This window comes from Chiloscyllium plagiosum, chromosome 1, assembly GCF_004010195.1.
Source record: "Chiloscyllium plagiosum isolate BGI_BamShark_2017 chromosome 1, ASM401019v2, whole genome shotgun sequence".
Classification (NCBI taxonomy): domain Eukaryota; kingdom Metazoa; phylum Chordata; class Chondrichthyes; order Orectolobiformes; family Hemiscylliidae; genus Chiloscyllium; species Chiloscyllium plagiosum.
In genome coordinates, this window is record NC_057710.1 from 40,447,851 (window position 1) to 40,471,345 (window position 23,495).

At 40.6% G+C, this 23,495-nt stretch overlaps 1 protein-coding gene across 5 annotated transcripts in view; it reads right to left on the minus strand.

Annotated features, from left to right (window-relative positions):
• atp8b1 (ATPase phospholipid transporting 8B1) overlaps positions 1 to 23,495 on the minus strand; it is a 142,041-nt gene that overhangs the window by 41,144 nt on the left and 77,402 nt on the right. For all 5 annotated transcript variants that reach the window (XM_043676317.1, XM_043676452.1, XM_043676628.1 and 2 more), the window contains 12 exons: positions 23,356 to 23,469; positions 20,044 to 20,142; positions 17,019 to 17,080; positions 14,917 to 14,989; positions 14,760 to 14,830; positions 12,641 to 12,723; positions 8,759 to 8,917; positions 8,114 to 8,202; positions 7,819 to 8,015; positions 4,838 to 5,046; positions 2,736 to 2,779; positions 208 to 364 (listed from right to left, as the gene is read on the minus strand). In XM_043676317.1, the coding sequence (XP_043532252.1) occupies positions 208 to 364; positions 2,736 to 2,779; positions 4,838 to 5,046; positions 7,819 to 8,015; positions 8,114 to 8,202; positions 8,759 to 8,917; positions 12,641 to 12,723; positions 14,760 to 14,830; positions 14,917 to 14,989; positions 17,019 to 17,080; positions 20,044 to 20,142; positions 23,356 to 23,469 (1,357 nt within the window). The remainder of the gene's footprint in view (positions 1 to 207; positions 365 to 2,735; positions 2,780 to 4,837; positions 5,047 to 7,818; positions 8,016 to 8,113; positions 8,203 to 8,758; positions 8,918 to 12,640; positions 12,724 to 14,759; positions 14,831 to 14,916; positions 14,990 to 17,018; positions 17,081 to 20,043; positions 20,143 to 23,355; positions 23,470 to 23,495) is intronic.

A 23,495-nucleotide genomic window follows, 5' to 3' on the forward strand; every position in this document is an offset into this window, starting at 1 on the left:
CAGGTCTGGTGAACTGGCCATGCTAAATTGTCCATAGCGTTAGGTGCATTAACCAGAGGGAAATGGGACTGGGTGGGTTACTCTTCGGAGGGTCGGAATAGATTTGTTGGGTTGAAGGGCCTGCTTCCACACTGTAGGGAATCTAATCTAATCTAATTCAGAACACGGGTCTAAATGGAAAATGACACTTTTTTTTTATATACTTACCACTGTTATCTTCCACCATCACAGTATGACAGAGTGCAAGAATTTTAAAGAATTCTCTTGTTGCAGGATCTTTTCCTGAGCGAATAAGTTGAGGTAAGTAATGGTCATAAAATTTGAGATTCCCATCAGCATAGCTGTTCCAGCTGAAGTCAACAAGCTGCAAAACATAGATTATTTGTCAAGTGAATGAAGCAATGAGAAAAACCCTGTATACAACATTTTTGGTCAGCGCAATCTTTAACCAGTGAAAGTATCAGTTCTGTCTTGTGATGGACTGTAAAAGAGGCTGTAAGATCTGAAGGAAAATTAGAACTTGGGTATTGTGCATTCACATTAAAGAACCATTAAAAGATACATGTAACAGAGTCAGGCCATTTGGCCCAACCAGTTGATGTGCCACTTTGTCTAGTCCATGTTGCTGCTCCACTTGAGGCCTCCTTCTAGCTTTCCACATAAGAGTATACCATCCTAACCATTCCATTTGTCCAGTTAGTAGGGCCCATAGTCAGGTTTAACACTCAGTTTTCACTTCACACTATTTAGTCCAGTTCTTAGATAGGATCCTACAACCTGACTGGATGAGCAAAAGTAGGCCATTCAGCTCATCAAGTCTGCTCTGCCATTCAGCTCTCGATGAAGAGCTTATGCTCAAAACATCGACACTTCTGCTCCTCGGATGCTGCCTGACCTGCTGTGCTTTTCAAGCACCACACTTTTAGACTCTGAACTTTTCCAGCACCTGCAGTCCTCACTTTCTCCTCCTGATAATCCTCAACTTCATCTTCCTGCCAGTTCTCGATTCCATTGCTAATTAAAACTTTATCTATCTCAGCTTTGAATATTCTTACCAACCCAGCTCCAACAGCCCTCTGTAGGAAGGAATTCCACACATTCACTATCCTCAAGAAATTCCTTCTCTGTCTGAAATGTGCAATCACTTATACTGAAAGTCTGGGCATGGACTCTCCCACAAAGGAAAAACAATGTCTCAGTTGACCCATGCAGTTCATAGTTTAGAATTATCTTCTAAACTGTTCAGTACACCCATTTAGTAATTATTGCTTATGTTTGTTTTGTTCAAGTTTGTAGACGAAGGATTCTTCCTTTTAGCATCAATCAATCCTGGAATCCTGCCACTTAATTTCTTACCCTTGGACTTTCCACATATTCTACCCTTTCAAAAGTTGTCTGCCAATGCAGGTTACAAAGACTGGGACCATAGCAATATCATGGTCTCCACTGGGATCGTACCACCAATCTATGACTCTCCAGCTGACTGCATCTCTTGTTGACTGCATCTCACTGCCTCTCCAGCTTGCAGCTGTCTACAATTCAAAGTGGCTCTTTCTGTCTCACACTCACTTCATAAGCTCTTGTGAATAACAAAGCCTCTGGAGTGCAAAGCAGTGAACTGGAGTGTCAGAGAATCGTGAAGTCAGCAAGCATGAAGAAAGAGGAAAAAACACATTTCTTTCATTTCCAAATTTAAAAGTAATTTCATTGATAAATATTAGACTTTTACAGTATGAAATATTCCAACTTTCAAGAAGGTATGTCATATTATACTGGTTTGAATTAGAGATGAAGGAATTTAATGGATAGTCTTTTTATTGCTCTTTAATGCTGAAAGAAAGAAAACACATTTTCTCCAAGCTTTTCATTTCATTTAAGAACATTTCGCAAGAAAATAAATTCAAGAGGAAAACCAACAGTTTTCCAGCACGAGAGCAGAGTACTGATTAGTTATCAAGTGGACTCTGATTGGTGGAAACCTTGTCCTGCTGAGTGAAATCATTAATGCTGATTGACAATTAAGAGTCAGGCTACATTTAAATTGTAAACCAGGCAGGTTCACTCTGACAGCTGAGGGCATTGCCCAGAGAAATTAATATCTATTTTGTTGAGCTGAAGCAGACTCAGTATGTGGACATGTTCGGTCTACAAAAATCAGGACCTGTGTACTGATATTAACTTCCAGTACATGCAATGTAGCCTGACTGGTGATACTAATGAGGTTGTCAGTGTAATTCCTGTTTTTGTACCAGTCCTTCAGAGCCATTCTTGTATGACTCTATCCTAAAATAGATTATACTTTTTAAGCAGAGGGAAGATAGTTGGGCTGCTCTCAATTTTTGGATTGTTTTCAAGTTGGAAAATCAAGTACTTGTTAATTGAGTGCTGATTACAAAAGAGACATGCTGTCAAAATATTGTCCTTTTGTCCTCATCAGGATACTTAGGTATTGATTGCATTTACTTACACAATATTTATAATGACGTTATTAACCTATTCAAAACAGCTTTAATGCTGCAGAAAGAAAAGAAAATCTTTCACCAATCGTTAAGGGCTCCAGAGAGATATTTCAGGTTTGATGTTACTGCTCTTTAGTAAATATCCTATACAAGTGCATGTCATCACAAAAGCTGAGAATCAACTTCAAAAGAAGAATACATCAAAGTAGGCTTCAAGTGTTTGCAGCATGATTTCAGCACGTGATTTACTAAAATTAAGGACGCAATTAGTTTTACCTCTACTCTGTCTGTCTTGTCCCCCACAGCATTGCACAATTCGCCTGAAGAAGAAATAAAAAATGACATTTAGAACGACTTTGAACCTAAAACCTAGTACACATTTATGGATTACTGGGCTGGTATGGGCAGAATCCCAGTGGTTTAGCATCAGCTGGTGGCATTTAAAATCATTTGACATATGTTCAGTTGATAAAAAAAATCTCAAATTGAAAATACGTCTTCACTACAATGGCCATGAAACCACTGGTTTTTCACAGCAATCAACAATCAGGTTCAGGAATATATTTTACAGAAAGAAATTTCCATCCTTAGCTGGTCTGGCTGACATACATGTCTTCACACCTGCAGCTATGTGGTTTCTGCCCTCTTAAGTGGATGAGCAAGCCATTCCATTTTAATAAAATGCAACATTGTTCAACCAAATCGTGCTTCAAAAACATAGCTCAACAACTTCTCAAGGACAGTTAGGGATAGGAAACAAATGCTGGCTTTGTCTGCATTGCCATGTCTTATGAAAGGATTTTAAAAAACGCAAGAAGGTTTCAATTGAGAGAAATAGTGCCAGGATGGGAAAAAGTTGGGAAGAGGTTTGTGTGAAGTATGAACAATGTCATGTATCATACTCAAATCTAACCATATAAATATTGTGTCACCAGGAGCAGGTCAGAGGCTAAGATTCATACAAGTAACCCACCTCCTCACTCACCAAAGCACGTCCAACTATAAGGCACAAGTCAGAAAGGTGATGGAATACCCCCCCCACTTACACCATTGAGTGCTGCTTCAACACTACACAAGAAGCTGATCTCCATCCACAATAAGGCAGCCCACTTGATTGGCACCACATCCGCAAATATTTACCCTGGACACCAATGCACAATAGCAGCACTTAAGCCAGAATGTAAATTACACTGCAGAAATTCACCTCAAGATCCTTTGAAACTCATATCCATGATCATCCAGAAGGATAAGGGAAGTAGATACATAGAAACACTGTCACCTTCAAATTCCTCTCCAAGCCACCCACCATCCTGACTTGGAACTGTATCACTATTTCTTTAGAGTCACTGAGTCAAAGTCCTGGAATTCATTCCTTAATAGCTAAACTACACCAAATGGAGTGCAGCCATTCAAGTAGGCTTCTTACTACCAACTTCTCGAGGGTAACTCAAGCTAAACAATAAATGCTTGCCTGGTCAGTGATGCCTACTTATGAATTAATTTTTAAATGACTTATTTGTATATTACAAACATATGCAAAGCCTAAGTCATTAGTCTGTCATTTTAATCATTCTTTCCTTCACTTATCATCAATGAGGCAACTGGGCACTGAGAAAGTTTTACCTGTAGGATGAAGGCTGCAAAGAGCCACATTTTCAGAACCCAACATGCATCAAATTCAGAATCTCAGCTTCTTGTGTTTGCCTCTGTTGCAAAAAGTCAAGGTTTAGGACTGACCTCAGGGCAGAGTGGTGTTAACACATTACAGAGGGTAATATTCACTTTCCTCACATGGATGGTAAATTGATAGAGCAAATTTCTGGTAAGACGTGAATTAAAGGAAACGATGTGACTTCATGTATATTAATATGCTAAATCTATATTCAGTCCATCTCCTGTAGCCATTCTGCAACATAAGTGCAATATTTGCCCAAGAAATGGTCAACATTTAACAAAAATTATGGACATTGCTCGTAACTCCAGCATTTATTGTCAACGTATGAATTAATCGCAGGGGTATGTCACTGGGCCCCTCAGTCTGCTCTGCCATCGGCTGCTACTTTCTCTCGAGATGATGCAGGAACAGTTCTTAAATCACTGCAGTTAATGTGGTGTGGGTACACCTGCTGTGTTGTTCATGTGGAGAGTTGCAGGAATTCGATGCAATGAAGAAACAATGATACATTTCAAAACCAGGATAATTTTTGACTTAGACTGGTACTTATAGGTGGTATTGTTTCTATACATCTGCTGCTCTTGTTCTTTTAGATGGTAGAAATTGTGTTTACAAAGGGCAGTCAGACAATCCCTGGCATATTTAGGCAAATTTGAGATGAACAGGTTATGATTACTTTTCTATCATAAGGAAGCAAACATACCATATGTAGTGCCACTGATGCTGCACTTCTTAAATGCCATGATATTCTGTGTAAGAGTTCCTGTCTTGTCAGAGAAGATGTACTCTATCTGTCCAAGTTGCTCAGTCAGTGTCGTTGTGCGTGCTTTGGCTGGAGTGTCCTTTTCAGCATAATACATTTGGAGATCCCAGTTAATGAAGTAGCTTTGACCCATGCGAATCACTTCAACACTAAAGGGTGAGATGACAGAGACTGTTACGGTAATTAAAGCAAAGGACAGTGGATGCCGGAGATCTGAAACAGAAACATAGATTGCTGGAGAAACTCAGTAGGTCTAGTAGCATTTGCGAGGAGCAACTGCTTTCTGCCAAACCAGCCAAGATTCTTCAGCAATTTCTGTTTTTGTTTCTGTTATGGTAATTGTCCCTTTTTGCAATCATCAAGAGCACAAGAAACTGATCAAGCCTATTCTTGCTTCAAATGCAATAAATTCAACATTGCATTATGCAATAAGTTTTGATCTGGAGATGCCCGTGTTGGACTGGGGTGTACAAAGTTAAAAATCACACAACACCAGGTTCTGGTCCAGCAGGTTTAAGTGGAAGCACACTAGCTTTCAGAGCATTGCTCCTTCATCAGGTGATAGTGGAGGGCTCAATCCTAACACACAGAATTTATAGCAAACATTTACAGTGTGATGTAACTGAAATTATACATTGAAAAATTGATTGTCTGTTAAGTTTTTCATCTGTTTGAATGCCATGGTTGTTTCACTTCTTTCATGTGTAAATCACAAAACCTTTTTTTAAAAAGTTGCATTCTCAGGTTAGCTGTTAACCATGGTGATAGCTAGACAATATGTTGAAGGTGTTAGCCCCCTGTGTTCTCTGTCTATGCAGTGTTTGAGCTCTTAGTTCTACATGAATACATGCAGTTTTTGAGCAAAGTACAATGTAACCCTGCAAGTACAAATTCACCCCACAAAATTGTGTGTGTGTGTCTGTGTGTGTCCGTCGGTGTGTGTGTGTCTGTCGGTGTGTGTGTGTCTGTCGGTGTGTGTGTGTCTGTCGGTGTGTGTGTGTCTGTGTTGGGGGTTGTGAGTGTGAGAAAGTGTGAGTGTAGAGTGTCTTAAGTCTGTGAGGGGGTGCATGTGTGAGTGTGTGTAGGTGTCTGTGTGCGCATCTGTGTGTATGTGTGTGAGAGAGGGGGGAAAGGAGTGTGTCCGTGAGTGTGTCAGTGTGTGGTGCAATGGTGGTCCCCTGTAATGTGACATGAACCCAAGGTCCCGGTTGAAGCCCTCCCTATGGGTACCGAACTTAGCTATCAGCCTCTGCTCGGCCACTTTCCTCTGCTGCCTGTCCCGAAGTCCGCCTTGGAGGATGGTCACCCGAAGGTCCGAGGTCGAATGTCCTGGACCGCTGAAGTGTTCCTCATCTGGGAGGGAACACTCCTGTCTGTTGATTGTTGTGCGGTGCCCATGACCACACACTCGGCCCCCAACCCAGACAGACAGACACACACACACAGAAAAAGACCCACATGCACACATATATTTTGTGAGGTGAATTTGTACTTGCGGGGTTACATTGTACTTTGCTCAAAAACTGCATGCATTCATGTAGAACTCCAATATCTCACTTTTTAGATTAGAATCAACCTAAACATCATGGCATAGACAGAGAACACAGGGGGCTAACACCTTCAACATATTGTCTAGCTATCACTATTGTTAACAGCTAACCTGAGAATGCAACGTTTTTAAAAAGGTTTTGTGATTTACACAAGAAAGAAGTGAAACAATCATGGCTTTCAAACAGATGAAAGACTTAAGAGACAATTAATTTTTCAGTTACATCACACTGTAAATGTTTGCTATAAATTCTGTGTATTATAAATTCTCTCCAGCCCTCCACTATCACCTGATGAAGGAGTGACACTCCGAAAGCTAGTGTGCTTCTAATTAAACCTGTTAGACTATAACCTGTGTTGTGTGATTTTTAACTTTGCAATAAGTCTGACTTCTTTTCTCCTGAATAGACTGATTTATTATAAAGGTTGTCAGCAGAAAGGAAGGTATGTTTCAAACTTAGGGATCTGCAGAATTAGGCATGACAGCAAAGGAGGTGACTTGGAGGAATTTGAACTCCAGTTGAAAGATCATTTATCCAAGTCTTCGTATTACAAAACTGGTAATATAGCCATTACCCTTCCATTCCTAATTTTGTCATAGCAGGTGAGATTCCATCAGAGAACACCAGTGTTCTGTCTGCAAAAGTGACCTTGAACATCTAGCAGCCTCCAAGATGAGCACACACCTGTGTTCCCCAGCCAACATCTGCGTCTCAGGCTTACTGCAGTGCTAGCTAGAAAACGAGCACTTGATTTTCCACTTGGGAGCTCTCCAGCCTTCTGGAATCAATATTGAGTTAAAGAATTTTAGGGCTTGACGCACTATGTCATTATCCCACATACCAGGCCTTGTTATCACATGGTCTGCTATCACACACAACTCATGGTTAGCCACTAATAGTCCCTATTAGTAGCTTTTCATTATCCACTCCTTTGTCTGTCCAACTGTGCTTCTCTCTCCTCGGGCTCGATCTCCACCTATTGTTTACTCCTTTCACCACCCTAGCTTCTGCATTAAGAAAAAAATTTCCTAGCCATCAGTTCTGAAGAAGGGTCATTAGACCCAAAACATTAACTCAGATTTCTCGCCACAGATGTTGCAAAACCTGCTGACCTTTTCTAGCAATTTCTGCTTTTGTTTCAGATTTCCAGCATCCATAGTTCTATCAGTTTTTAATAAGAAGAACATGTTCATTGTAATGGGAGAGCAAGCCGCTCAATTAAGGTCAATTAGGAATGGGCAATAAATACTGACCTCGTCATTCCTTTAAAGAATTTAACCACCAATTTCAGGCACTCAACCCTCGTACTATTAGGATGCCTTACTTTCATGGAGCCACACAAAACAAGAGAACAGAATGAGGTATATTTACCTTACATAAAGTGATATGGGGACCAGTGTGTTCATAACAATGATATAACCCCAAAAGGCAATGAAACCTCTGTAGGAAGGTGGATCATCTTCTCCATCATAAAGGTACCAGGATCGGGTGGTATTGCCAATTTCACTTTCCCAGAATGTGTGTCCAATAGCAAGACCAGCTGACAGAAGAATGAGGAACAGAAAGATCTAGAAAGAAGTACGATTGCACATATGGATCACTCATTGCATGAAAATCTAAAAACACAATTGTGTAACTGTCCTGCAGGTGATGGTATTTCTATTACCAGATAAACGATGTAGTTCATGAGTTGGTCAATTTTTGTCCTTTTGAAGTTGGTTTTTCCACCATTCCTCATGATTTTTGTATCAGCACCTGTAAACAGATTATATAGTGTAACAGGAATACCAGTATTCTGATGGAGTCATTATCCTAATGGCATATTCTATCAAAGCAACTTTACCATGTGAAATGCTAAAAATGTACAAACAGGATAAAAGCTCAGATAAAATAATTAGTGCTTTCCTTGAATATTAGAGCACAGGGAGGGAATGGTTTAAAGCAGTCATTATAAGCCATGCACAACTCTATTTTCAAGACGTCAAAAAATTCCAAGGTGGTTTTATGTTCATTGCCAAATAAATAGGTGTATTTGACATGTTTTATTCAACTTCTCCTGAATATCACAGGATATTAATGAAAGACTTTAAGACGTAGGAGCAGAAGTAGGCCATTCAGCCCATCAATTATGTGCTGCCTTTCAATAAGATCATGGATGATTTGATGATCATTAACTCATTATGATAGCTTTAAAAATCCAGACAGACTGTGAGCAAGTGGAGTAATCCCAATTCCCATTCAATTCAAAACTTCTCAAATCATCATACGGTGCATTAAGCCAGGATGTGATGAAATAAAATTGATTGAATACCTGCAAATATGACAATTCCATGAGTAATCTCTGTATTACGGACTGTGCAGCCACGCAGTAGGATTGAGTTCACATCGAGAGGATAACTCTGGTTTCTCCAGTACAAGGTCCCGGTAAATTTGTCCAGTCGGTTGTTTGGCTCCTCACATTCTACTAAACCTGATGCAACATGTTTGCTTTAGTTCAGTGAAGGACTAAACTTCCTCCATAAAGATCATTTTTTTAAAACAATGTTACTCCTTTTGTACAGCAATATTTTTTTTAAAAACTATGCCACTGGTCAATCCAGTACAATGCCTTTTAGATTTTGTAGCAGCTTGGTAGGACTGAATAGTTTTATGGGCCGTTCATTTATCTCTTACTTCTAACCTTCTTTCTCTCATTTTCTGCACATGAATTAAATATTATAACCAATGCTTCCTGGTTTAATTTCTGCAAATCAAATTTTACTGTTGCTTGTCTTTTCACTGCTCAAAATCAGATCTGAAGCAGTGACACATTCCGAATGAAAAACCTGGGGGAAGGCAAAGGTGTAGTGGCAAGTTCATTGGCCGTGTATTTCAGAGCTCAAGACTAATATTCTGGTGTCACTGGTTCGATTCTCTCCATGCCAAAAAGGTAAATTTTGAATTCTAAAAGATCTGGAACCAAAAGCTTGCCTCACAGTGACCGTGTAACCACTGTCGATTATTGTAAAAACTCTATCTGTTTCACTATTTGACTTTAATGAAGGAAATCTGCCAAACCACACAGCATCAATGTCGATCTTACCAATTTCCTCAACTCCCCTCCCCCCAACCCATGTCATCCCAGATCCAACCCTCCAATTCGGCACTGCCCTCTTGAACTGTCCCATCTGACGATCTTCCTTCCCACCTATCCACTTCACCTCATCACCACCCCTGCATCTATTGCCTTCCCAGCTACCTTCCCCAAGTCCCACACACCCTCTCCCACTTCCCCCATGCTATTTATCTCTCAGCCCCATTCACCACACTCCACAATCCTGAAGGGCTTATGCACAAAACGTAAACACTCCTGCTCCTCGAATGCTGCCTGACCAGCTCTGCTTTTCCAGTGCCACACTTTTCAACACTGATCTGCATGTGACTCCAGACCCACAATAGTGTGGTTGTCTTAACTGTCTTCTTGGCAATTAGGAATTAATGGTAAATGCTGACTACTAGCCACCAATACCAGCATTTTATGACCACTTTTTTTTTTAAAAGGCATAAGACAAAACTAGTGCTGAGCCTTTATTCTTGCCTGCAAACCTGGGCGTTGATTACAAGATTGGTGCTGGTTCCACTGCTTTTTGTCATTTATACAAATGATTTGGATGTGAACATAGGAGATATGGTTAGCAAGTTTGCAGATGACATTGGAATTGGAGGTGAACAGCGAAGGCTACCTCGGAGTACAACGGATATTGATCAGATGGGCTAACAGGCCAAGGAGGGGCAGATGGAGTTTAATTTTGCTAAGTATGAGCTGCTGCATTTTGGAAAGGCAAATCAGGACAGGACTTATACACCTTAATGATAAGGTCCTGGGGAGTGTAGCTGAACAAAAAGACCTTGGAGTGCAGGTTCATAGCTCCTTGAAAGTGAAGTCACAGGTAAATAGGATAGTGAAGGCAAGCTTTTGTATGCTTTCTGTTATCGATCAATGCGTTGAGCATCGAAGTTGCAAGGTCATGCTGTGGTTGTACAGGTTAATGGTTAGGCTACTATTGGAATACTGCATGCAAGTCTGGTCTCACTGTTATAGAAAGGACGTTGTGAAACTTGAAAGGGTTCAGAAAAGATTTTCAAATATGTTGTCAATGTTGGAGGGTTTGAGCTAGAGGGAGAGGTTGAATAGGCTGGGCTATTTTCCCTGGAGCATTGGAGGCTGCAGGGTGACCTTATAGAGGTTTATAAAATCATGAAGGGGCATAGATAGGGTAAATAGGCAAGGTCTTTTCCTTGGGTTGGGGGAGTCCAAAACTAGAGTGAGATTTAGGGATTTAGGGTGAGAGGGGAAAGATTTAAAAGGGATCCAAGGGGCAACATTTTTATGTAGAGGGTGGTGTGTGTGTGTATGCAATGAGCTGCCCAAGAAAGTGATGCAGTCTGGTGCAATTACAATATTTAAAAAAGCATCTGGATGGGTATATGAATAGGAAGGGTTTAGAGGAATATTAGGCCAAATGCTAGCAAATGGAGCTATGTTAATTTAGGGTATCTGGTTGGCATGGAGTTGGACTGAAAGGTCTGTTTCTGTGCTGGAGATCTCTGTGACGCTCCGAATCTATGACTTTAAATGCATTTCTTGGCAGGAGCCCTCCTTTTAAAATCTGAGCTGTGCAAACAGCCAGTCTGACATTTCAAACAGTGTCTTATACATAGTTCTGGAAGGACATTAAAGGGTTAATACTTGAATGAGCCAATAAGTGTCACCTAATACAAACAGGTCATGAGGACTTAGTTGAAGACTAGATCTTCTAGCCTGTAAATAATTGCAAAGATGCAATAAACTACATCTTGTTTACTCGACAAGACTCTTCTCATTAGACCATAACTCTTCAAGGAGCTCCTCAGGCTAATGTCCTACGCCCAAATATATTCAGCTGCTTCATAAATGGCTTTCCCTCTTTCGTAAGGTCTGAAGTGGGGATGTTCACTGATGATTGCACAAGGTTCAGCATTATTCCTGACTCCTCAGATACTCAACTGCGACAAGATCTGGGCAATACCCAGACCTGGGTTGACAAGTGACAAGTAATATTGATGCCACACAAACACCAGGGAACAATAAACCCCAATAAGAGACAATATAACCACAACCTCTTGATATTTAATAGTGTAACTACCACTGAAGCACCACCGCCCCCCCTCGCCCAACACAAACAACATTCTGGGGGTTATCATTGACCAGAAATTGAACTCGACTAGCCATATAAATAGAGGAACAGAAGAATTGATGTTTCGGGCATAAGCTCTTCATCAGGAATAATGAAGGGCTTATGCCCGAAACTTCGATTCTCCTGCTCCTCAGATGCTTGCTGACCTGCTGTGCTTTTCAGCACCACAGTCTTGACTCTAATCTCCAGCATGTGCAGTCCTCACTTTCTCCTTACCATATAAATACATTGGCTACAAGGGGCCAAAGGACCTGTTCTTGTGTTGTGCTGTTGTAAAAAGCAGGTGACAAGCTAGGAATACTACAGTGAGTAACACCTCCCAACTCTCCAAAGCCTGTCCATCAATGACAAGGCACAAGTCAGGAGTGTGATAGAACACTTCCCACTTGCCTGGATAAGGGCAGATCCAACAACATTCATGAAACTTGACAGCTTCCAGGACAAAGCAACCTACTTAATTGGCACCAAATCCACAAACATCTACACTCTCCTTATTGACGCTGAGTAAAAGCAGTGTTTTCCATCTAAAAATGAACTGCAGAAACTCAATCCTTAGACAGGATCTTCCAACCCCATGACCATTTCCATCTGGGAGGACATATGCAGCAGATAAATGAGAACACCATAACCAGTAAGTTCCCCTCCAAACCACTCACCATCCTGACTTAGAAATATATCATCATCCCTTCAATATTGCTGGGACAAAATCCTAGAATTTTCTCCCTAATGGCATTGTGGGTCTACCTATATTATGTGAACTGCAGCAATTCATCATCACCTTCACAAGGGCAACTCTGGAAGGACAATGATGCTGGCCCAGTGAATGACTGGCATGCCCTCCCCACCCTCCGAGCAAAGTTAGTAAAGATAGCTGCCCTCACAAATCTAACGCCAAGTATTTTAATTCTAAGCATGAGCCCAAAAAGAACCTAAACACTTACAAACTATAGATGGCAATAATGCACACAAAAACTCACCATCAAAAGATTCCAGATCCTTTTCTTTCTTCAGCAGTCTGTCTGTAACTTCTAATGACATTTTAAACTTCAGGTTAGTTTCTCTGAAAACACAAATAATTCAGCAGTGTGTTAATTTTCTGTTTTGCAACAACAATTGTTCATGTTTTCTCGTTGTCCATGCCTAGCGTAAGGACAAATTCCCAGGCTTGCACTTGAATCCTTCAGCTAAGAGAGACAATATGACTTATAAACCATTTTGCAAAGGTAACAAGCATAATCCATAAAAAATTGATACAAAGCAATGCTATATTGGCAATCTGACTAATTAAGAAGTCTACATTTCCTACTTAAAGTAAATGCAATACATTAGTCTGTGGCCTAATGTTTATGTTTTTAAAAAGTAAAACAGAATAACTGTTGTATTTGCTGAAAAGCAGATGCATTCTTGAATTTTTCTAAGAACATTGAAAAGTATCCAGTGTATTTGGAATGACAACCTCAAGAGCCAGCTGAATGTTCAGGTCACGTTCAAAATCAGGAAAGCCCCCCATCTCATGCTCAGAAATGCCAAATACAGGATGGAATGTTAAGTGTAAAGATAAAAAGATAAAAGCTCATTAAAGCAGCTTCAAAATATAGTCTCAACTAATTTGCTCTGATCAATCTGAAGATCGAGAGAGAGAAACATGAAGCTAAAAATAACTGCAGTACTTCACAGAATATAGTTAGGGGATTGCAACAAAATTTGATTTGATCCCTTATTAACAGCAAACATTATTCATCTCCAGGTGGAAATCCAGATTGAGAGGCAAAAGTGAAGAATAACACAGAAACCTTCTTTTTCCTTGCCATTCTGAGCGAGTTTTCACGAAATGATTAGCCAGCACTGGGTGCACATCTGAAACAAACAGACCCTCTGTGCACAGGTACAAAGTTAAAAATCACACAACAGCAGGTTATAGTCCAACAGGTTTTTTTGGAAGTACTAGCTTTTGGAGCGCTGCTCTTTCATCAAGTGGTTGTGGAGTATAAGATCGTAAGACACAGAATTTATAGCAAAAGTTTACAGAGTGATGCAAATGAAATGATATATTGAAAGAGATCTGGATTATTTGTTAAGTCTCTCATCTTTTAGAATGAACAAGACTTAACAAACAATCTAGGTCTTTTGTAATATGTAATTTCAGTTATATGACACTAAAACCTTTTGCTATAAATTCTGTGTCTTACGATCTTATACGCCACAACCACCTGATGAAGGAGCAGCGCTCCAAAAGCTAGTGCTTCCAAATAAATCATTGGACGATAACCCGGTGTTGTGTGATTTTTAACTTTGTACACCCCAGTCCAACACCGGCACTTCCAAATCATGTGCACAGGTAGAACAGCTGACAATTTGTGTGTGAAATGCTTCATGTCTTGGAATGCAGGAATACACTAACTCAAGGTATTCACGTATTCAAGAGTCTATCTAGGGTTACTCAGAAAAAATAATTGTAGAAGTGGTAATTGGACAAACGTTGCCAGGGTTCATGGTAATAACATGGCAGCTTGTGTGAAACAAAAGCCTTGCTATTTGTTCTAGTGATTCGAACAGAATGGGATAGATCACATGGCACTAGTGCAGGAGAATCTGCAAAGTGTTCTGGAATCTTGATTGACAGTTCTTGTTAAACAATATCACTACAAACAGATTACCCAATCGTTTCATCTTTTTGCTCCTTTGGTCTAATTTTTGAAAAGAGTTACCATAACTATTACTGCACTTGATTTATCGCATGCAAAAAGATATTTCAGAGAGAACTGTACTAGAACTGCTTTTATTTTTACAAAACTGAAATGACTGTAGAACCTCAATCCAGCAAATCCACATCGTCGTATGATCAATACAGCAATTATGACAAAAATTAAAATGCAAATGACAAAGCGAAGTAAATATGCCGCGTTGCTTCCAAAGGTCAGAAGTGGATGATTATGGCACCTATGAAGCAATTTCTTAGCAAGCCACACTTTAGTTTCATCATGCCTGTTTTCATCATGCCTATTGCAGTGCATGCTGTGAAAGAAAGTGCCTTCTGTTTGCAAAGAATATTGTCCACCTCGGAGTTAAAAGCTCATTGTAAACGCAAGTTCTTACCCATCAAGTTCAGCTGTTTCCACGTAACAAAGGCTGTTGGGCTCGGAACTGGATAACAGCAGTATATCAGCCTAAATAATTAAAAAGAATATGCGCATGTAATCCAAAACAACATAAAAAATTCCCAACTTTTTTTTAAACCAAAGATGAAACTTACTGGAATAAAATCATCTTTGTGTAGGCGTACAATATCTCCAACTTTTATGTCCTTCCACTTTGTTGTTTGAAACCTAAAAATGATGAAAATATTATGAGTCAGAATACAGAAGAGGCCTTTTGGCTCAACGAGTCTGCACCAACAAGAGAGGAAAAATTACAATCAACTACAATGACCTCACCTTCTTGCACTCAGCCCATAGCTGTGAATGTTACAACATTTCAAATGCTCATCAACATACTTTTTAAAAGGTTGTGACTTTTCTGCCTCTACTATCCTCCCGGGTCAGGGACTTCCAAATTTCCACCACTCCTTCGGTGAAAAGATGTTTCCTCAAATCTCCTCTAAACCTCCTACCCTTCATTTTAAAATTATGACCCCTTGTTCATGATTCTACTACTCATGGAAACAGCTACTTTCTTTCCAACCTGTATGCCCCTTATAAACTTACACGCCTCGATTAGGTTCCAGAGGTGTTCCGACCTCTGAAATCGGAGGCCTAGGTTCATGTGCCACTTGCTCCAGAAGCTGGTAATAGCATTTCTGAATAGATGTCTGTAGTAAAGAACTACACTTCTATTAGGTCCACACCTTCACTGCTCCAAAGAAAACAATCTGAACCTGTCCAGCCTCTCTTTGCAGTCAAAATGATCCAACCCAAGCATTGAGTGGGATATCTCCTCTGTACCCCCTGTAGTACAATCACATCCTTCTGGTCAAGTGACAACATTCTTAACTACCTTATTGGGTGGCACGGTGGCACAGTGGTGGGTGGCACGGTGGCACAGTGGTGGGTGGCACAGTGGCTAGCACTGCTGCCTCACAGCGCCAGAGACCCGGGTTCAATTCCCGCCTCAGGCGACTCTCTGTGTGGAGTTTGCACATTCTCCCCGTGTCTGCGTGGGTTTCCTCCGGGTGCTCCGGTTTCCTCCCACAATCCAAAAATGTGCAGGTTAGGTGAATTGAACATGCTAAATTGTCCCTAGTGTTAGGTGAAGCGGTAAGTGTAGGAGTACGGGTCTGGGTGGTATACGCTTTGGCGGGTCGGTGTGGACTTGTTGGGCCGAAGGGCCTGTTTCCACACTGTAAGTAATCTAATCTAATCTTAACCAATCCTGCTGCCTTAGAGATCTATGGACAAGATCCCTCCCTTCCACTCAGCTTTCTGGTGTCCTGTCATTCACCGAGTACCCCCCTTGTCTTGTTACCTCTTCCAAAGTGCATCATTTTGTACTTAAATGGAGTTAAATTCCAAGACACAGTGGCACAGTGGTTACCACTGCTGCCTCATAGCGCCAGAGACCCGGGTTCAACTCCTGCCTCGGGCAACTGTGTGGAGTTTGCACATTCTCCCCATGTTTGCGTGGGTTTCCTCCGGATGCTCCGGTTTCCTCCCACAGTCCAAAAATGTGCAGGTTAGGTGAATTGGCCATGCTAAATTGCCCGTTGTGTGAAGTGAAGGGGTAAATGTAGGGGAATGGGTCTGGGTGGGTTGCTCTTCGGAGGATCGATGTGGACTTGTTGGGCCGAAGGACCTGTTTCCACACTGTAAGTAATCTAGTCTAATCTAATAAACATAAAATGTAGTTATAGTCCGATGTTACTTCAGATTGGAATTTTGATTTGCTGTTAAACTGCAAGCTCCATATACATACATGAAACTTATTCCAAGGTAGTGAAATAACATTGGATGATCAAAATCATTAAAATTAAGACTGATACACATTTATTTCTTCAAGAAAACAATTGGAAGTGACAAATACAAACATGAACTTTAATAGCATTTTCTTCCTGCCAGAGGCATAAGACATAACCACTGGACCAGGTGCTGCTCCTATTTGGCAGCAGAGGGCAGCAAATTGCTCACTTTCATATTTGGTTCAAAATTCAAGACAGAATATTTGAATTATGGGTGTGTGCTCACCTCATTGACTGTATTGAATGCAACAAAAAAAAAAACTGTGCTGGGCTGCCACTCCCTCATTATACAAGAAGCTGGAAACTTTCGAGAGGTTTTCGACAGCAACATTTAAGAGATGGTAAGGACAGTATTAGCTTGTATTTTATGACTATGATAAAGATTAAAAAAAATCTCATAATACCTGCCATCCTGCAGGACTTCACATTTCCGATTATTAACAATTCTGTCCATCTTGTGTCTTGCCTGTACAAGACAAAATGGAAATTATTCAACATTGACAGTCATGACTTGATCAATCGTGACTTTTATATGCTCTAGCGCCATCCAACAAAAATATCTTACCATAAACCTGGCAACTCAGTTAAGGCGTTGCCTGCTATCAAATTAAGCTGTGGGTTCATCTTTATTATTATGTTTTAAATTAGAAGAGCAGACAACTAGCACCTTCAGCTAACAAATGTATTGCTATGTCTACATTCAAACGCACATGTGGCAGATGTCAAATAACTTGCCAATTTTCCATTCTTCTGGCAAGCATAAAATGTGGTCCATGAGTAAGCCCCTGCTGGAATGATGACCAACAGAAAATGGAGAGAAGAAGAGAAGAATTAATGACTCCAATTCCATGATACACAGTAACCAGGTTTTCGTAATTGGTTGGTAAAGTTGCATTCATCAGGCATTTGGAGAGCATTCCATGGACTTGTGTGCCTTGTTGATGGTAGATAAGCTCTGGGGAGTCAGAAGGTGAGTTACTTGCTACAGTGTTCCTAGCCTCTGACCTGCTCTTGTAGCCACTGTATTCTAATGGCTAGTCCAGTTCAGTTTCTGGTCAGTGGTAAATCAGAGGATGTTGATAGGAGGACATTAAGGTGATGGCAACATCATTGAATGTGAAAGGGTGAAGGTCAGATTGTCTCTTATTGGAGATAGAGGTAAAAACAATGACTGCAGATGCTGGAAACCAGATTCTGGATCAGTAGTGCTGGAAGAGCACAGCAATTCAGGCAGCATCCAACGAGCAGCGAAATCAACATTTCGGGCAAAAGCGAAGTTTGAAACTAGGATGAGGTAGGGGAAGGGGAAATGAGGAAACTGTTGAAGTCCACATTGATGCCCTGGGGATGAAGTGTTCCGAGGCGGAAGATGAGGCGTTCTTCCTCCAGGCATCTGGTGGTGAGGGAGCGGCGGTGAAGGAGGCCCAGGACCTCCAAAAGCCGTTAATCAGGAATCACCTAGTCTTATCACTTATAATAAATACCGATTATTGTTAAGTAGTCTTTGTTTTCTCTCAACTAGGGTCTGAAAATCAGATAAATGAAAAATTGTGTATTCATTCTAAAATCTTTGTGACAACTCTGGAATGAATGGGACTTCATTCCCACTACATTACCCTAGTGAGTCTTCACATGTGAGCTTAACCTCAAACCTTCAGCTGCCAACTCCTGTTGAATACATTCCTCACAATTTCATCAGATGACCATCTAGCTTCACCTGTCTGTCCTGTTATCATCTCTTTTTTTTTTGAAGAACAATACTGTTCAAATAAAATTAAAGAAAAGCACAATCTTTTATCATAGCCCAAAAGTTTTAATTGTCTGCAGAACTATCCAATTAGTCATTTATTTGTCAAGACTCCAAGGGTCCTTGAGGACCCACCAGCCTTCCATGAATCCAGAGACACTGCATCAGCAAGATCACCTGCTTCTATCTTGACTATATTACCCATCTCTGCCCTATCTTCACTTGCAGCAAGCCTCATTGTAATCATCTTGTTGTGCAGGCTTTACTTTCTCCTGGATATTCTCTTTGTTGACATCCCCAAGTCCATCATCAAACACCAGTTCACCTAGCACACTGCAGTTTGTATTCTCTGATAAAATATATATTCCCTAGTCATTGCTTTTCTTGCTAGTTCTATTGACTCCTACTGTTCCTTTCCTCACCAAAGATATTAGACTTAAAATCCTCATCCACTTCATTAGAAGTCGCTCCATGTCTTGTTTTGAAAACGGCAGTCTCAACTATCAGTGAGGGATCCTTTAGAATTTGGCTGGCATCTAAGAAATGTGCAAGCCTTTCAAAGGCAGAGCAGTTGTTAGAGCCATTAGACTTAGCCAAATTAAATTGTAAGATATCCACAATACATCGGCTTCCATTCTGGAATCCATTCTCACAACAGAACACAAGGAAGGACAATGTAAAGCTGCCATTCACCATGGGCCACACTAGGGGCAATACGGTGGCTCAGTGGTTAGCACTGCTACCTCACAGCACCAGGGACCCGGGTTCGACTCCTGTCTGTGTGGAGTTTGCATGTTCTCCGCTTGTCTGCATGGGTTTCCTCCGGGTGCTCTGGTTTCCTCCCACGATCCAAAGATGTGCAGGCCATGATAAATTGTCCATAGTGTTAGGTGCATTGGTTAGGGGTGAATATGGGGTGGGGGAATGGGTCTGGGTGGATTACTCTTCGGAGGGTTGCTGTGGACTTGTTGGGCCAAAGGGCCTGTTTCCACACTGTGGGGAATCTAATCTAATCTAAATAATCAGATGGGAAAGGTTTGTATATCAGACTTTTAAAATTACCTGTGCTGCTAACAGTGAGTGTTTATAATTTGGATGTTCATAAATCAGGACTCCATGTACCACATTTTGAAATTGATTATTCTTTCCCCTATCTACTTCATTTTAAAACTCATTTCACTCCACTCCTCTTCTCTACTTGTGCCAAAATGTCAGACCTCACATCACCTCATGCTAATGCAAACTAAACCTATGTGCCAAGAACCCATGTTTCCAACTAAATTATTTAAATATTACATTTCAAGTATCAAATGAACACTAATCTACTTCAGGACCACCTGTCTTTGTTCTTTATTCATCTCCAATTTGTCACTCTACTTGTCAACCATTCAGTCCTGGTGGGGACCAAAGAGAATGGCTCGAGTCTTCCCAATATTGACGCCTAAATAAGTATGGGCAAGCCACTATCTTTGGTTCCACCCACCAACATTGCTCTCCCATCTCATTTGTTGATGGCCTGAGCGCAAAACTACCGGTTCCCAACCTTCTCTTCTTATCTGACACAGATGAGCTCCTGACGTGATCATATACTTCCACCTCCATTTCACACAGTAAAGAAGGTTCAACATTAGTAGCTCATGTTTTCGATTGTTTGGTCAGACAAAAGTAGAATAAATGCTCACAATATCATCAACAGCATCCTTGATTGCTGTTATTCCCAGCACCACCACTAAAGGCACCAATGTGGTGTACCATGCCAAGGTTGAGATCTGAGGAATGGCCTAAAAAGAAAAACAAAAACAATAATTGCTTATACAATTATTATTCATTGAGAAGATAAAATCATTCAATATTCAGGTAGTTCTTGTTGTTATTATTTATATACCACAGAGGTGCAGAGGACTCTCATGGTATTGTAGTACTGACCCTACGTCTGAGTTAGGAGACCCATGTTGAAGTCCCATCTACTCAAGAGCTATGTACTAACATCTCTGAACAGGTTAATTAGAAAATACCTATCACATAGGCACACAAATCATTCAAATGTTAAACAGACAAAAATTTTCCTCTGTTGCATTACTGCAACTTGTTGTGGATTAGATTAAACCCCCTCAAAACACATCAAAAACCCTAGACCCTAACATTTATCTTAAAGTTAAGTGTAAAGCATTGCATTTCAGATATAATTCAATTGGTGAAACTACTAGACTTTAGGCAAAACACACTTTATTCTGACAGCTTGAAATGGTTCAGGAATGATTTACACTGAAGTCGTCAAGGTTTGAGGATTTGAGCGACAGGGAGAGGCTGAATAGGACGGGACTGTTTTTCCCTGGAGCGCTGGAGGCTGAGGGGTGATCATATAGAGGTTTATAAAATCATGGTGGGCATGGATAGGGTAAATAGACAAGCTCTTTTCCCAGAACTAGAGGGTATAGATTTAGGGTGAAAGGGGAAAAGATATAAAAGGGACCTAAGGGGCAACCTTTTCACACAGAGGGTGGTGCGTGTATGGAATGAGCTGCCAGAGGAAATGGTGGAGGCTGGTACAATGACAACATTTAAAAGGCATCTGGATGGGTATATGAATAGAAAGGATTTAGTGGGATATGGGCCAAATGCTCACAAATGGGACGAGATTAGGTTAGGATATCTGGACAGCATGGAAGAGTTGGACCAAAGGGTCTGTTTTTGTGCTATACATCTCTATGTCTCTGTGACCACAGTTAAAATACAAACAAAAAAAATTGGCATAACCTAAACTCAATTGTAATACTTAAAATAATATCTTTTAACTATTACACATCAACGGTTCCGATAAAGCAGCATCACAAACACACCCTTGGCAAAGGCAAACTCAGCAAACAGATTTCCCTGTCTTGTAATCTTCTCCAGGCTAGGAGAAGGAACATGACAGAAGCTAGCAGCAGGAAAGATAATTTTGCAGCAGCAGAGACACCTGCATTGAGCAGCTTCAACTCTAACAACTGAAAGCCAAACTAACACCCTGGTTCTGTGTGAACTTGACTCCACCCACTCATGCTTTCTTTTCCTAAAACAGAACTTCTTTCCATGGAGTAGACACCTAGGTACCAGATTTACAACACTCCTCTAAGAGAAACAGGACAAAACAAAACCCTCTTAAAGGCACATCTCATCACAAGCTAAAAGGTCTCTAATCTAAAGCGACAATTTCAGACCTCCCACAACCTCTATTAAAAATACTCCCTCTTTAAGGAATCAAATGAGAAAGATGCAATGTTCATAAAGCTTAAAAAGACAAGTAAAACAGCAACTACAGGGATCCCAAAATGCACATGCAATGTCAGTAAATTGACATTGCCAGAAATACACAGCCTCTCAAATCTTCATTGTGCCTGTGAAGCAGAGGTGTTGTTTAAGTAAACATCTCTCATTGGGACTCTGTTGACAGTCACCTAATTTTCCCTTTCAGGCACTGATGGACGTGTCTGGATTTTCACTTGAAGGTCAATTGCACAGAGATGGAAAAGTACCTAGTTCTGCAAACCTAGCCATTGAGAACAGTTTCTTTTTGACTCATCACAGAATGAGGGCTTCATTGGCTATTGTCAATGCCCAATTGTTAAGAGTCAACCACATTGCCAGACCAGGTGAGGATAGCAGTTGCCTTCCCTAAAATAGGTTTTTCCTGACCAGAGGCAATGGATTCATGGTCATCATGAGGCTCTTAATTCCAGATGTTCATTCAATTCAATTTCACCATTTACCATAGCGAAATTCAAATCCGGGTCTCCAGAGCATTTCCCTGAGTTTCTGGTCTAATAGTCCAATGATAATACCATTGCCCCCCCTGTGTGCTTCGTCATCAGATTTATAGTCTGTAGCTTCAGGTTGTATTAGAAGTCAGGGTGGGCTACCCTTGAGGGATTGAGGCAGCTCCTGGTTGCAGAGGACTATGCAGGATTTAGAAATCAAGAATAAAGCAGGAAACGTTGCTCCAGCCTTCACCCTCCCCTCCGGTTCCCAACAACCATCCTTTCCAACCACACCACTTTGTGCCTCCCCATCCATCCAGAATATAGTCTCTCATGCTTCCCCTTTCCAAACTATGCCCGCTCAACAATACCAATTGATCCTATGCCAAGTTATCCCCACAGACAATCCTATATCCTCTCGTTCCTTCCATGGTATGCCCATCCAACAATTCATCCCATCCCTGGTCCTTTATAGCACAAATACAATATTAGTGCCAACTCATCCTAACCCATGCATCCTCACATCTGACTCTTCAAATCTTCTAATTCACGAGTATCCACAGAGTCAGGCACAATTTTATAGAATTTGAGATGAAATACATGTTTAGGTGTCTATTGCAGATTTCACTCCATTGCAATCAAAAGAAACACTTCCTACATTTACACTCTTTCACTGAAATTAAACCTCATAACAACAGCCATTTAATTCAAATGCATGATCACTTTCAAGATCGAACAAGAGAGTCAACAAATTGCACCTGTCATTGAAAGGGGAAATGGTGGGCAACTGCTGTGATAATGGGTGATTGTGAAATCACTAAAGTAGTATTAATCATGTAATGAAAGCCCTTCAAGCTTACCTCAGCTCAATGAAATAGCACAGAGTGTTATTTTGGTATAACACTCCAGACATTATTTTCGAAGATTTAGAAGGCAGAACTTTTAAATGCATGGACAATTTTCTTAGAGTTCCCCCTGACAATTTAACAGGGGATTTATTTTCAGCTCTCCGATAGGTCCGCTTGACTATCTAATACTGAATTTTGACAAGTTTGATGCAGATTCCAATTAGCTTGACAGTAATGAGCTTAAGTACTTTTGATACAAAATTGCACTGACTTGAAATTATTCAAAAGATCACTTTAACTTTGCAATAAGTGCAACAAATTTAGTTTCTAATATTACAAAATGCACCAGAAGGAGAGATTATATAATAAGTTATTTTAAAATGTTCAATATTTTTTCAAAACCACCTACTTGAAGGATGAGAAGAATCAAAAAGTAGGCATTGGCTGCTCTTTTAAATTGTTCCATCAGATTCTTTGGTAAAAAAGTTAAAACATTGTACTTATACGTCCGGATTGCATTCCCCTGAAAGTAAAATTGGACAAGTGCTG